At 34.1% G+C, this 14817-nt stretch overlaps 1 protein-coding gene across 1 annotated transcript in view; it reads right to left on the reverse strand.

The window, feature by feature from the left end:
- The window catches only part of LOC133191088 (calpain-9-like), a 54476-nt gene that overhangs the window by 35661 nt on the left and 3998 nt on the right, over positions 1 to 14817 (reverse strand). The window contains exons 5-17 of the mRNA XM_061326774.1: positions 14526 to 14576; positions 14385 to 14420; positions 13393 to 13451; positions 13229 to 13281; positions 9815 to 9942; positions 9023 to 9124; positions 8493 to 8572; positions 8138 to 8293; positions 6983 to 7080; positions 6825 to 6893; positions 6662 to 6744; positions 5940 to 6058; positions 4035 to 4121 (exon numbers count right to left, since the gene is read on the reverse strand). Coding sequence (XP_061182758.1) covers positions 4035 to 4121; positions 5940 to 6058; positions 6662 to 6744; positions 6825 to 6893; positions 6983 to 7080; positions 8138 to 8293; positions 8493 to 8572; positions 9023 to 9124; positions 9815 to 9942; positions 13229 to 13281; positions 13393 to 13451; positions 14385 to 14420; positions 14526 to 14576 — 1121 coding nt within the window. The remainder of the gene's footprint in view (positions 1 to 4034; positions 4122 to 5939; positions 6059 to 6661; positions 6745 to 6824; positions 6894 to 6982; positions 7081 to 8137; positions 8294 to 8492; positions 8573 to 9022; positions 9125 to 9814; positions 9943 to 13228; positions 13282 to 13392; positions 13452 to 14384; positions 14421 to 14525; positions 14577 to 14817) is intronic.

Here is a 14817-nt window from a genome sequence, read left to right on the forward strand (position 1 = left end):
ACTTAAAGACTCACACTTGAATGATGAGAATGTTTTAATGAAACTTGTATACATTTTTTTATCGATTAAGCATAATAATACACTATAAAAGTACATAAATCTTTTTTTCCACAAAAACACAGGTAATTTGCCATGAAAACTACAAATGTACATGTAAAAGCCCCAGTGTCTGTAACATGTTCTCTAATTGGACAGTGGTCTATTGTCCCTCCCAGTGTGGGTCTCTTTATGAGGGTCTAGTCCCTCACAGCACCAGGGTCAATGACTCAAGGATTTACTCGTTATCTGACCATTGTAGTATTGTTTCCGTGCAATCACATGACATTTTTTCCAGTTTGTTTAACTTTTTAAGCTTGGATTATTATCGTCCGTTGTGACAAGGTTGATTTACAAGGTCTTCCTGATTTAAACATTTCATTATGAGCTGCATTTTAGAGAAATTTATTTTTTAAAGATGCATTACTATAATAATTCTACGTGTAATTCAAGCTCTTATGACAATAAGACTAGAACAAAGCGTTACATTTTGTCAGAAGATAGAGTGTACTAATATAATGTATAGTATTATATTAGAAGTGTACCATTTAATATATAGTATTATTTATGACGTGTACTATCTAATGTATAGTATTATATAAGACGTGCACTATTTAATATTATTAATATAAGACTTTTTATACAAAACATCAATAATGCGATCTTGCCTCAGTAAGTGCTTTTTCAAAATTTTTATTCCAATGCAAATACATGTATGGATATCTGAAGTTTATAAATCTTAATTTTTTTCCGTCTCTGAAATAGTAAATTATGTACCAAAAATTTCCGACACGAAAATCGCAGCTCATATAGCTTTTCCTTGTATACAAGTATTTGGGAAAAAATTACTTACTAGCTGCTAGTCCGCCAGTAAAATTTGCAAAATAAAGGAACCGTTGCAAGTCCTGGACTTTTTTGCTGTAGACACTCCAGACACGGTTACAAGATGTAGAAAAGTGAAATGCTTCCAAAGTATAATGTATAGAGAATTTTCAGGAAATACTGAAGTTGTAGAGACCACCTACAAAACCCCAAAGCTTCAGTATATATATCCACATAACATTAATGATGCATTTATCCATTCTCTGATCCTCATAACATTAACGCTATCCATAAAACAAGTGAAGGTACTGCTCATAAGGGGTATTCCCAGAAACATTAAAATGACTGTCTAACAAACCTTGTCAATATACACAATTTTAAATAAGTGGTGATCTATTTACCCCTGCGGAAGAAAGATAAAATATGATATATCCTGATCGCCTGAATAGTTTTAGTATAAGTAACGACGACTCCGTCCATCCTGAACGGGCACCTGTTGTTATTGAAAAAATGGAGACATTTAAATCAAGTGGACCAACTCGTGTATTGAATATCGTGTTGTTTGCACTCTAAAGACAATAAAAGACCTAACTTCGTTCTGTACTTTATTCTTCCTCTGCCAGGCTCTGGGAGGAACTTTTTCGTAATTATTAGATGTATACATCATCTGGTAACAAAACTGTCACATTGTTTGGCTGTAATCATGGTCTGGAATTCCGCCTTAACACTGAATAAATTGTATTGTTTGCACATTCATAGCAATAAACAATGACCAAATGTTAAGGCATATTTTAATCTTCAAACTTTCCTGAAGTTCAACAATGTAATAGTCGTCAAAGTTTCTACTTTAAGCTATAAGTAACATCTATGCGCCAATATTCTCACGTCATCCTCAATAAGAGAAAGTACAGCGTCATTTCTGCTAAGGCACCCCTCCCCTTCCTTCCTACAATTCAGAAACACATAAAAGTAAGGGACCGGAGTTGTGTGAAAAAAATATTATCCAAACGTTGAATAACTTGATTCATATTTTCTTCAGAATGAGAGTTCTTTCAATAATTGCAATACTGCTTTTCACGGAACCGTAATATCACGTTTTCACAATTTGAATAATGGGCATTATGATGCCTTAAATGCACACCTGTTTACGTTGTAGGAAATGTCATGATAAAAATATAATCTACATTATTGAAGCATTATATACTTTCCTGGTTATTAATACTGTAGATCATCTTATTTTCGCAAGATGGTCAATATTGGTACATGTACGAGGGGATATCAAAAAGTTCGTGGACTAGCGCCATAAAATTAAAACCGCTAAAGGTACATCATGAATCATTTAAACAATTAATTAGCATAATCTTTTCTATGTATATAATAAACTATAAATCATAAATTTTATTAATTTTTAATAAATTGTTAATGGTTTTGTAAGCAATGGTATGTCCAGGCGGCGCAACCTCTAAGATGACGTTTTTTCTACCTGAGTGTTACTGAGAAAAACTCTTTAGTTATTTTACTCACCAAAAACTCTTTAGACATGAGCATTTTTCATCCAAAAATCCTGTGAATTCACTCATATGGTTGGACACACTTATTCCGTAAATTTTGCAATTTTTACTTCATTCTGTCAGTTCTATGAAATTTTATTGTAAAATTTATATGGAATGTCCAAACAATTAAGGGGTTGAAAATGACGTCAAAAAGGGGAAGGGTTTCTTTTTTCAGCACTTTATAAAGATTCACCCCTGGAAAAACTAGCATAGACCTAAGAAATGTTTAAACGGGCTACAGAGAAATGAAATGCATCCAGAGTACTTTTTTTAAATGATGAAAAAGATTCAGAGAAAGGAGAGATGCGCACTTAATGTGTATTTGTAGACAGGGGGTGTCCAAAGTCAGTCACGTCGAAATGTGACGTTGATCTTGTGTGGTAGATATAAAAACTCCGACCAGAAAATTATGCTGGCATAATCAAGTGAGGAGCGTTCCTTATGTATAGATCCATTTACTACATTCAGCTGTTCTTGAGATTGTAAAATTATATTTATAAACAAGACCAGTTTGAATCGTTATTTAACTACAGGGAATCTCGACAAGTAAAGTGTATAAAATAGAGGGAGTGGACATTGAGAAACAATGACGTTGTCGGACGTCAACAAACTAAACGGCGACAGCGCCGGGTGATCATATAATGTCTTTTTAATTCAATGATAATTTGGCAAATTATCAACGTATTAAGATAAAATTTCAACACTTCTTAAACTTTTGTTGTTTTATGTTCCTTATAAATTTTGTAAGCTAAGACTACATAGTATTAATTTTATCGCATCAGTCCACGAATTTTTTGACAACCCCTCGTACATGTATTTATAAATAAGGCCAATCTTCCTGAATATTGGTTGTTGTATATAAACACCATATATACAAAAAAAATTTCGCAAATAGAATTAATTGGCAGAGCGTACGTAATAACGCGAAAATAAAGCTCTCGAGAATAAAAAGTGATTTACAGTAACTTTTTTCTCTGAAATGTTTATCATTGGAATATTACTGCTACAATGAATTAATAACACATGGACTGGAGAATCTTGTAATGTACTTTATAATGGCTATAAAATATATATTACAAGTTTTATTTGTAATATAACTACAATTTAAACATAAATAATATACAAAATTAACATCACAAAATATAAAACAAAAATTTAATTTTTCACATCTACTGTAACTACAACAATAAAAAGAATATCTCTAGTATACATAAAAAAAGCTCTTTTCAAAATTAATTTATACATAGCTAATAAAGAATAGTTAGCTTTGCATGTAAAAAGAATGTGTTGATTTTATTGAATACATTAAAGTACTCTTCAAAAATGAAGATACATGTACATGTTCATTAAAACAGTTCTTAAATCAGTAGACGTTTATGTTAGCTGAGGGACTTGTTATATATATCACAGGTGACAGGTTGCGGTAGACATTTTTACGCTGAAGGAACCAGTATGACATCAGCCGTTAGGAAGATCATCAATGTTAAAATGGCAGATCTCGGCAGCATCCTCACCTATGGAGTGACAAACACTGAGTCTGGAAAATAAATCAGTCAATCATTAACTCAATGATTCACAATTTGATATGTTTAAAGTAATGCAAAATGAAAAATTGGCACTAACTTAAGATCATCCTCTGTTATGGTCCCATTCTGTATCAATTTGTCCACTTCCTTCAAATTCTTAGCACCAAGATTCTCTATGCATTGCCTATGTAGAGTACAATAAATAGCATTCAATAAACAGCCTGCTATCACATATTTACAAATGTTCAATTCAAACTTACACCAATACATATATTATAAAATATTTTTTAGTAAAAAAAAGAAAAAAGCCCCAGTGTGACAAATTCTTATGTTGTTGAAATAGTGACTGTATTCCCTCTATGACCTATTAAACATCATTCTGCACAACAAGTTTGTCGGAGAAGTTTTATACAATATACATCTCCGTACAATTTGAAAGTAAAATTTAACATTAATTTTTCTTTCAGTAGAATAAGAGGCAGAAATGTACATCTTTGTGCTTCGTCTTCATTAGAAAACTATGAGTAAGGGGTGACAGCAGAGATTGCTAAACCACATTCCTTCCAAAGAAAGAATCACACACATGACTGAGTAATCTAACCTTCCACACTAAGAATCACACACAGTACTGAGTTATCTACCTTCCACACTAAGAATCACACACATTTCTGAGTTATCTACCTTCCACACTAAGAATCACACACAGTACTGAGTTATCTACCTTCCACACTAAGAATCACACACATTACTGCATAATCTAACCTTCCACACTAAGAATCACACACTCTACTGAGTTACCTACTTTCCACACTAAAAATCACACACTCTACTGAGTTATCTACCTTCCACACTAAAAATCACACACTCTACTGAGTTATCTACTTTCCACACTAAAAATCACACACTCTACTGAGTTATCTACCTTCCACACTAAAAATCACACACTCTACTGAGTTATCTACTTTCCACACTAAAAATCACACTCTCTACTGAGTTATCTACTTTCCACACTAAAAATCACACACTCTACTGAGTTATCTACTTTCCACACTAAAAATAACACACTCTACTGAGTTATCTACCTTCCGCACTAAAAATCACACACTCTACTGTGTTATCTACCTTCCACACTAAGAATCACATACTCTACTGAGTTATCTTCCTTCCGCACTAAAAATCACACACTCTACTGAGTTATCTACTTTCCGCACTAAAAATCACACACTCTACTGAGTTATCTACTTTCCACACTAAAAAGCACACACTCTATTGAGTTATCTACCTTCCACACTAAAAATCACACACTCTACTGAGTTATCTACTTTCCACACTAAGAATCACACACTCTACTGAGTTATCTACTTTCCACACTAAGAATCACACACTCTACTGAGTTATCTACTTTCCACACTAAAAATCACACACTCTACTGAGTTATCTACTTTCCACACTAAGAATCACACACTCTACTGAGTTATCTACTTTCCACACTAAAAATCACACACTCTACTGAGTTATCTACTTTCCACAACAAGAATCACACACTCTACTGAGTTATCTACCTTCCACACTAAAAATCACACACTCTACTGAGTTATCTACCTTCCACACTAAGAATCACACACTCTACTGAGTTATCTACTTTCCACACCAAGAATCACACACTCTACTGAGTTATCTACTTTCCACACCAAGAATCACACACTCTACTGAGTTATCTACTTTCCACACTAAAAATCACACACTCTACTGAGTTATCTACTTTCCACACTAAGAATCACACACTCTACTGAGTTATCTACTTTCCACACTAAAAATCACACACTCTACTGAGTTATCTTCCTTCCACACTAAAAATCACACACTCTACTGAGTTATCTACCTTCCACACTAAGAATCACACACAGTACTGAGTTATCTACCTTCCACACTAAGAATCACACACACTATTGAGTTATCTACCTTCCACATTAAGAATCACACACTCTACTGAGTTATCTACCTTTTAAAGATGGCTGTTTGTCTGAACTGCTGCTGTAGGATCTTGTCATCAGCAAAATAAACATCCACAGGCTCCAGTTCCTGGGCTTCACGAGCCTGAGTGACGATCTCATCTAAATCCTGTAAGGAATAAATTACGAATAAAGCACCAGTATCACATGAAATAAATATCAAATGGGCCTCACGAGCCAGAGTGACAATCTCATCCAAATCCTTCATTTATAAATATACACATACAGTGATCAGTATCACATTAAATAAATATCACAAGAGATTCTCAAGCCTGAGTGACAATCTCATCTAAATCCATAAGGTACAAATATACATGTACAGTATCACATCAAATAGCTATCAAAAGAGCTTCATGAGTTGCCTGAGCGACAATTTCATCCAAATACTACAAGTAGCACATATACTAATGTATATAATAATAAGTCTAACAAATTCCAACATAGCATGAGATTTACAGTATTAATCTCATCTAAATTGTGCAGGTAAAAATGTATCTCACCAAATAGATATTTCATCAAATACTAGAACATCATCACATAATAATTATGTATGTAATTTCATACACCTATATTCATCGTTTATACTGTAAGTGTATTTTAATCCTTTAATATTGATCATTAGCTAAAAATCTATGAGCAAATGTCATTTAAAAAAGATTTAATACACTCGGTATATTTGTTTAATCTTTAATTTTATATGTTATGAACTGACCTCACTAGAGTCGTACTCCTCAAAATCATCATCGTACTCAGCATCAGAACTGTCTGCTGCCATCTCACAATTGTCAGCGATATCTGAGGAAAAAATGGTAAACATGACACTAAATGTTCAGGAAACTGTGACTTCATGATATCAAAATGTCACAGAGACTTACCTTCCTCATCAGAAGAATCAAAATCATCAGAATAGTCTGCCTTCCCATCACCATTCAAGTCATTCATCACTGGAAAAAGATTTAATTAAATATGAAGATGTCAGGTCAAAGTTCACTTTCACAAATCTATCCCACATGACAAGAGAGTGACACATTACCTAGACCACTGTCCTTCTGTTGTGCAGATTTGGAGGCTTTCTCTGGAGATCCCTGTCGTCTATGTATAGCTGGACTGGCTGATACTGAATTATTTGCACTGTAAAGATTTGACAATATCCAGTATTACATAGATGACACAATTTAATATTTTTCAAAAGTTTTAAATAATCATTACTTCATTTTGGTCTTGGCACATTTTGCAACTATTTTAAAATATTTTTTTTCAATACAAAATCTTAAAAATATGACAGTTAAGTCAAATAAAATACACATATTTCAATTTTGTTTAATGTCCAGAAACACCATGTGCTTAGTGTCCTTTGCTCTAGTGACTGGTTTATGATTTAGAATGAGAAGTATAACTTTCTTTTCTAACCTATTTGATTTTCTGTATGTAACTCTGAGATGTGGAAAGGATCTAACATTCCCTTACCTATTTCCCTTACTTCCTGACTGGTCCATTACACTGAGATGTGGGGAGTGTCTAACATTTACTTACCTATTTCCCTTACTTCCTGACTGGTCCATTACATTGAGATGTGGAAAGGATCTAACATTTACTTACCTACTTCCATTTCTTCCTGACTGATCCTTTACATTGATATGTGGGGAGGATCTATCATTTACTTACCTATTTCCTTTACTTCCTGATCGGTCCGAAACACTGAGATGTGGGGAGGATCTAACATTTACTTATCTATTTTCTTTACTTCCTGATTGGTCCATTACATTGAGATGTGGGGAGGATCTAACATTCACTTACCTATTTCCTTTACTTCCTGATTGGTCCTACCACTGAGATGTGGGAAGGATCTAACATTTACTTACCTATTTCCTTTACTTCCTGATTGGTCCTACCACTGAGATGTGGGAAGGATCTAACATTTACTTACCTATTTCCTTTACTTCCTGATTGGTCCTACCACTGAGATGTGGGGAGGATCTAACATTTACTTACCTATTTCTTTTACTTCCTGATTGGTCCTAACACTGAGATGTGGGGAGGATCTAACATTTACTTACCTATTTCCTTTACTTCCTGATTGGTCCTACCACTGAGATGTGGGGAGGATCTAACATTTACTTACCTATTTCCCTTACTTCCTGATTGGTCCATTACATTGAGATGTGGGGAGGATCTAACATTCCCTTACCTATTTCCCTTACTTCCTGATTGGTCTGTTACATTGAGATGTGGGGAGGATCTAGAATTTTCTTTGTTGGTCTTTAACTGGAGTAAGCTCTCCTTTTCTTGTATGAATTCTGCCAGATGCTGTTTTATATAGGACATGTTTAAGAGGGCACTGGCACTGCAGAATAAAATTACAGAATTTCTAGGCAACTTCTGTTAAGGTTGCATTCTATATATTTTTTAAAATTGTTTGAAAATCCTTTATAATAAAATACAATAAATAAAGCATGCAATTGATTAATACATGGAATGTCTCAAAAAGTGAACCTATTCAAGTATAAACTGCATTTTTTGATATGTAATGTAATACATCTAACCTTGGTCTGTCCTCCGGTGTTTTTTGTAAGATGGAGGTAACAAGATCATGTAAGGATTTGGAATACTGAGATGGAATGGGCTTCAAAAATTAATCAATCATGGTTAATTTTTCTGTGAACATGCAGTGGTACTTAATAATAAATATTTGCAAAATTAATGAATATATATAGGATCTCCCATGATTGTAGTTGGATATGATTTTTATCCAACGAGTTGTGTGTTTTTTATCCCCGAGCCTTGGCGAGGGGATAAAAACACACAACGAGTTGGATAAAAGTCATATCCAACTACAAATCATGGGAGATTCTTTTTATCCCATGTTTAATACTTCACAACCAATGTTTTACACTGTTTTATATAGGACTCCACTTTATTTTACTTCATCGCGCTAACGCAAAAACCATTGTGACGTCACAACTGTGGATTATGAAAAATTTATTCAATGAGTCATATCCACGGGATAAAAGGGTAAACATGGGATAAATTATGATTTTACTCATTTTATTAATATGAGTTGTCTCCCACTGACCTGATACTCAGCTTTGATTATTTTAAACAACAGGCTGACAAGATTCTGGGCATCAAACGGGGGACACAGGGTACTCATCTCATAAAGAACGCAACCTAATGCCTAAAAAATAAACTTCACTTAAACTTTGAAAATAACATATAGACAAATATCTGCAAGTATGTGGGAGGTATTAACCCTGGCTTTCTTTAAGAATTCAGTGGAGTCTGCAATACTTGTAAGAATTTGATTTTACTCTGTGGAGACACTCAGCTCAACATTTTTTTTCTCATTTGAATTTTCAAAAAAGCTTATATACCTGTTAAACTCTGTTATTTTTAAAATCAGACTTTTCAATAGCTTTCCAAAGTAACCATGGTAACAGTCTTGGCTCTTGATATCAGATTTACCGATAGCTTGGTTATTATCTACCAAAATATCTGTTTTGGTGAAGTTTACCCAAATATCAAATCAAAGATCTTACCAAGATTTGTAACTTAAAGATTACATGCTCATATATTTTTCTTACATACCTAGATATCATACTTTGAGATCACTGACACCTAGATATCTGACTAAAAAACCACATACCCAGTCAGACTCATATATCTGTCTTACATACCTAGATATCAGACTTTGAGATCACTGACACCTAGATATCTGACTAAAACATCACATACCCAGTCAGACTTGGAAATAACTGACCTAGATATATAGCTAGAAGATCAAATACCAAAATATTAGACTTTGAGATCACTGACCTAGATATCAGACTTGATCTCTTAACAGATATCAAATTTGTGGATCACATACCCAGATATCAGACTTGGAGCTGTATGGAATATCCTGACAGAGTTCAGGGCTAAGATAAGAAGGAGTCCCAACCACAGTTTTTGCCACATCAATAGTACTGTCTAGGACCTTAGATATACCAAAATCACCTGTAAACAAAAGTAACTGTATCAATAGTACTGTCTAGGACCTTAGATATACCAAAATCACCTGAAAAATAAGGACCTTAGATATACCAAAAATCACCTGTAAAAGAAGGATCTTAGATATACCCATATCACCTGTAAAACAGGGACCTTAGATATACATGTACTAAAATCACCTGTAAAACAAGGACCTTTGATATCACTACCACCTGTAACAGAAGGATCTTTGATATACCAATACCACCTGTAAAAGAAGGATCTTAGATATACCAATACCACCTGTAAAAGAAGGACCTTAGATATACCAATACCACCTGTAAAAGAAGGACCTTAGATATTCCACTACCACCTGTATAAGAAGGATCTTTGATATACCAATACCACCTGTAAAAGAAGGACCTTAGATATACCAATACCACCTGAAAAAGAAGGACCTCAGATATACTAATACCACCTGTAAAAGAAGGACCTTAGATATACCACTACCACCTGTAAAAGAAGGATCTTTGATATACCAATACCACCTGTAAAAGAAGGTTCTTAGATATACCAATACCACCTGTAAAAGAAGGATCTTAGATATACCAATACCACTTGTAAGAGGAGGACCTTAGATATGCCAAAATTACCTGTAAACAAAAGTATCTCTATCAACTGTACTGTTTTGGACCTTTAGATATAGAAAATTGCCTGTAAAAGAAGCTATTGTATGAAAGGTATTGTCAAGGATCATAGATATACCAAAATCACCTGAAGCACAAAAAAAAAGTCACTCTATTATTCAATAGTACTGTCTAGCTAGGATCTTAGATAGACCTTAAAAGTGTCTATCTAGAACCTTAGATATACACAAGGAGGGGGGTACAAATGTAGTTATTTCAAAAGCTACAATTTGGGAGTTAAATAGCAGTATTATTAGACCCCCTACTGGTGATACCAGAGAGGACTAGAGGTTTCCTCCTCATCTGTCCATCTGTCTGTCCTTCTGTCTCACTTGTTTTTCTCCACTTTGCAGGATTTAAGCTGATTTTTGGCATGTGAGTGTACATTGATGAGTTACAGATCATGTTTGAATTTGTTCTACTTTGATGATCTATGAGGGAATTCTGTCTTTTCAAATATTTCCCACTTGGTTTTCTGCATTTTTTTTCTGAATGCTTGCAGATATTTAGCTGATTTTTGGTATATGAGTCTGCCTTAAAGGGTCAAAGATCAAGTTGACATTTTGTTTCACTTCAAAGATTTTTAGTTGTATCATGGCTTTTTAATTTTTAAGGGGAACCAGATAACACTTGCCAGTAGGGGACTAGTATTGCTAGTGCAGTACTCTCAGAATGCTTGTTTATTATAATTTCAAAGCATTATTTTACAGTTTATTATGCCCCCGGATTGAAAGATCCAGGGGGTATATTGTTTTTGTCCTGTCTGTCTGTTTGTCTGTTTATCTGTTTGTCTGTTTGTCCGTTTGTCTGTTTCTCTGTTTGTCTGTCTGTCTGTTGTCAACTTTAACCTTGCCCATAACTTTTGATTGGTTGGAGCTATGACTTTCATATTTCACATGTGTATTCCTTGTGACAAGACCTTTCTTTGGGTACCATCATATTTGACCTTTTGACCTAAACCTTGGAGTATGACCCACTTTTGCAAAATTTTATGAGACTTTAACCTTGGCCATAACTTCTGAACAGTTGGTGCTTGGGGTTTCAAACTTCACATGTGTATTCTTTGTGACAAGACCTTCCTTTGGATACCAACAACTTTGACCTTTTGACCTTGACCTTGGAGTTTGACCTACTTTTGAAAAACTTTAACCTTGGCCATAACTTTTGAACAGTTGGTGCTTAGGGTTTCAAACTTCACATGTGTATTCCTTGAGACAAGACCTTCCTCTGAATATCAACCACACTGACCCTTTGACCTTGACCTAGGAGTTTGACCTACTTTTGAAAAACTTTAACCTTGGCCATAACTTTTAAAATGGTTGATGCTAGGGCTTTCATACTTCACATATGTAATCCTTGTGACAAGACCTTCCTTTGGATACCAACCACTTTGACCCTTTGACCTTGACCTAGGAGTTTGACCTACTTTTGAAAAAATTTAACCTTGGCCATAACTTTTGAATGGTTGATGCTAGGGCTTTCATACTTCACATATGTAATCCTTGTGACAAGACCTTCCTTTGGATACCAACCACTTTGACCCTTTGACCTTGACCTAGGAGTTTGACCTACTTTTGAAAAACTTTAACCTTGGCCATAACTTTTGAATGGTTGGTGCTAGGGCTTTCATACTTCACATATGTAATCCTTGTGACAAGATCTTCCTTTGGATACCAACCACTTTGACCTTGACCTTGACGTTTGACTTTTATTTAAAAAACTTTAACCTTCGCCATAGCTTTTGAACAGTTGTATCTAGGTCTTTCAAATTTCACAGGTGTATTCCTCGAGACAAGACCTTTCTTTGGGTATCAACATTTTTTATCTTTTGGCCTGGATTTTGACTTGCATTTGAAGAAACTTTAACCTTTGCCATTAGCTGCCATATGGGGGCATCAGTGTTTCACAAACACATCTTGTTTTATGCTTATTTTTGTAGCCTTCCATCTGCTTTACTGACACCTCTATTTCTTTAGTGTTTTACAATGACTTTTATTTCTGTCAAACTTTTTAATTTCTTAGATTTACAAAGAATCTGGGACCTGGGGCTGAAATTTCTGGAGTAATATCTTATGATGGCAGAAGTGAAAGCTCTCTAGGATCCCTGTGTCTTTTATTTTTGTTTTATTTCTGTTGTTCCATTTTTCCCCCATAAAAATTCATTAGATCTTGTTAATGTTGCTAGGGATTAACTCAATCACTAGGCAAAATCTGCGTTGTTGAGGAATTTAACTTATTTTCCTTTTAATTTTCATCATTTTTTTCTGACTGAATTTTAAGTTTTCTAAGCTAGCTATTTTATTTTTTTCCTTTATTACTGCAAGTAGTGTTTTTAACCTAACTTCTATGGTTTATAATCTAGAGAAATTTTTTGTTTTAATTATATATTTCCTTTTTGAAGCAAAAACTCTGTATTGAAATTGTCCTTTTTTTCTTCATTAATGATTAGGCCTTTAATATTATTTTTTATTTATTTACTATGATTGAAATCATAGACAGTTGCTCTACAGAGCTCAAGTTGTTCGTTATTCATTAACACAACGCCGACTCTGAATATAATTTACTTACTTACCTATTTACAGTGCTTCCTCATATACCAAAATCATTATGGTCAGTTTCACACTTACCGAGTTTAACAACATTTTTCTTTGTGAGGAACACATTTTCTGTCTTCAGATCTCTGAAATATAAAAGTTGCAAACTCTAAACCAGCTTTGAATAGATATGACAGTGTTAAAAATGGCAAATATATCAACCATAAAATACTTTTTAAAACACTTCTTTTATTTACCTATGAAGAATTTTGTTGGAATGTATGTACTGGACTGCCATCAGAATTTGTACGAACCACTGTAAGTAAAAAATCAGTCACATATTTAGAGATAGTGACAAAACAAATGTAGAGTCCAAACCACCGGTATAGCAGCATACAACCTGTATAGCAGCATACAATCTGTATAGCAGCATATAACTGGTATAGCAGCATACAACCTGTATAGCAGCATACAATCTGTATAGCAGCATACAACCTGTATAGCATCATACAACCTGCATAGCATCATACAACCTGTATAGCAGCATACAACCTGTGTTGTAGCATACAACCTGTATAGCAGCATACAACCTGTACAGCAGCATACAACCTGTATAGCAGCATATAACTGGTATAGCAACATATAACCTGTATAGCAGCATACAACCTGTATAGCAGCATAAGACCTCTATAGCAGTATTTTGTGACCGATATACATAGAAGTATGATAATTGTACTAAGGATTTTATAATTACCAGCGTTTTTTTCCTTATATAACTGGTACCGATAAACGGTACCATTCCCAATGCCAAAAAACGTTAATTTTTCCCAATTTTGAGACTAAAAATTCCCAATTCAACTGCCAAGCAACAGACTATGATGACAACGTATTTCTTTTTAAATGAAACATTGAGTTGACTAATTGTTTCACTTCCGCTTGAATCGAAAGTAGAGATTAGTCATAATATGGCGGGACCTGTGGTGTAGACAGCGTAGTGTTATACATTTTGACAAACTGAAAGCATGAAAATGCGAAAACAAGGGACATTGATATGAAAAACAATAAATGCTTGTTGTTTATTCTTTAAAACATGGGGTAATAGGTAATGAAGTTGGAATAAACTGAAAATACATTTCATTTGTTTAAATGCCAGAAAATTCTCCTTTGTTCTACTTCGATGCTATTTTTCCCAACTGAACCGGTACCGGACCCTTTCCCAATGGGTAGAAAAAAATCGCTGATTACTTACATTCATAATCTGTTTTTCCTCAAAATGTTTCTTTCTCTGAAACATAAAAATCATAATATTCATATCAGGCTGGATACATAAAGGTCAGTACATTTAACATAGAACTTGATCATCACTGAGTCTAAGGGAGATAAACCTTACATTAGCTGCCTCTTTAATTTTGTCGTCTAGGTTACCTCCATCACAATAGTCCTACAATAAATGTATATAATGCCAACAGTGGGTTTTACATAGAAAAGTGAATAATACTACTGAATATTTTTGAGGCTCAGACAAGATGTCTAAATTACAAGGGATAAATCTGATAGGGATTTTTGATGAAATGTCCACATGTCAATAAGGATTTCTATTTGAATCTCTAATTTCTATTTTAATCTGTATCAAATGATTAATAAAACTGATCATTTTTTACATTAATGTAATAAATTCACTC

This window comes from Saccostrea echinata, unplaced genomic scaffold (assembly GCF_033153115.1).
Source record: "Saccostrea echinata isolate AGI-Se365-2 ecotype Australia unplaced genomic scaffold, CSIRO_AGI_Sech_v1 ptg000023l, whole genome shotgun sequence".
Lineage (NCBI taxonomy): Eukaryota > Metazoa > Mollusca > Bivalvia > Ostreida > Ostreidae > Saccostrea > Saccostrea echinata.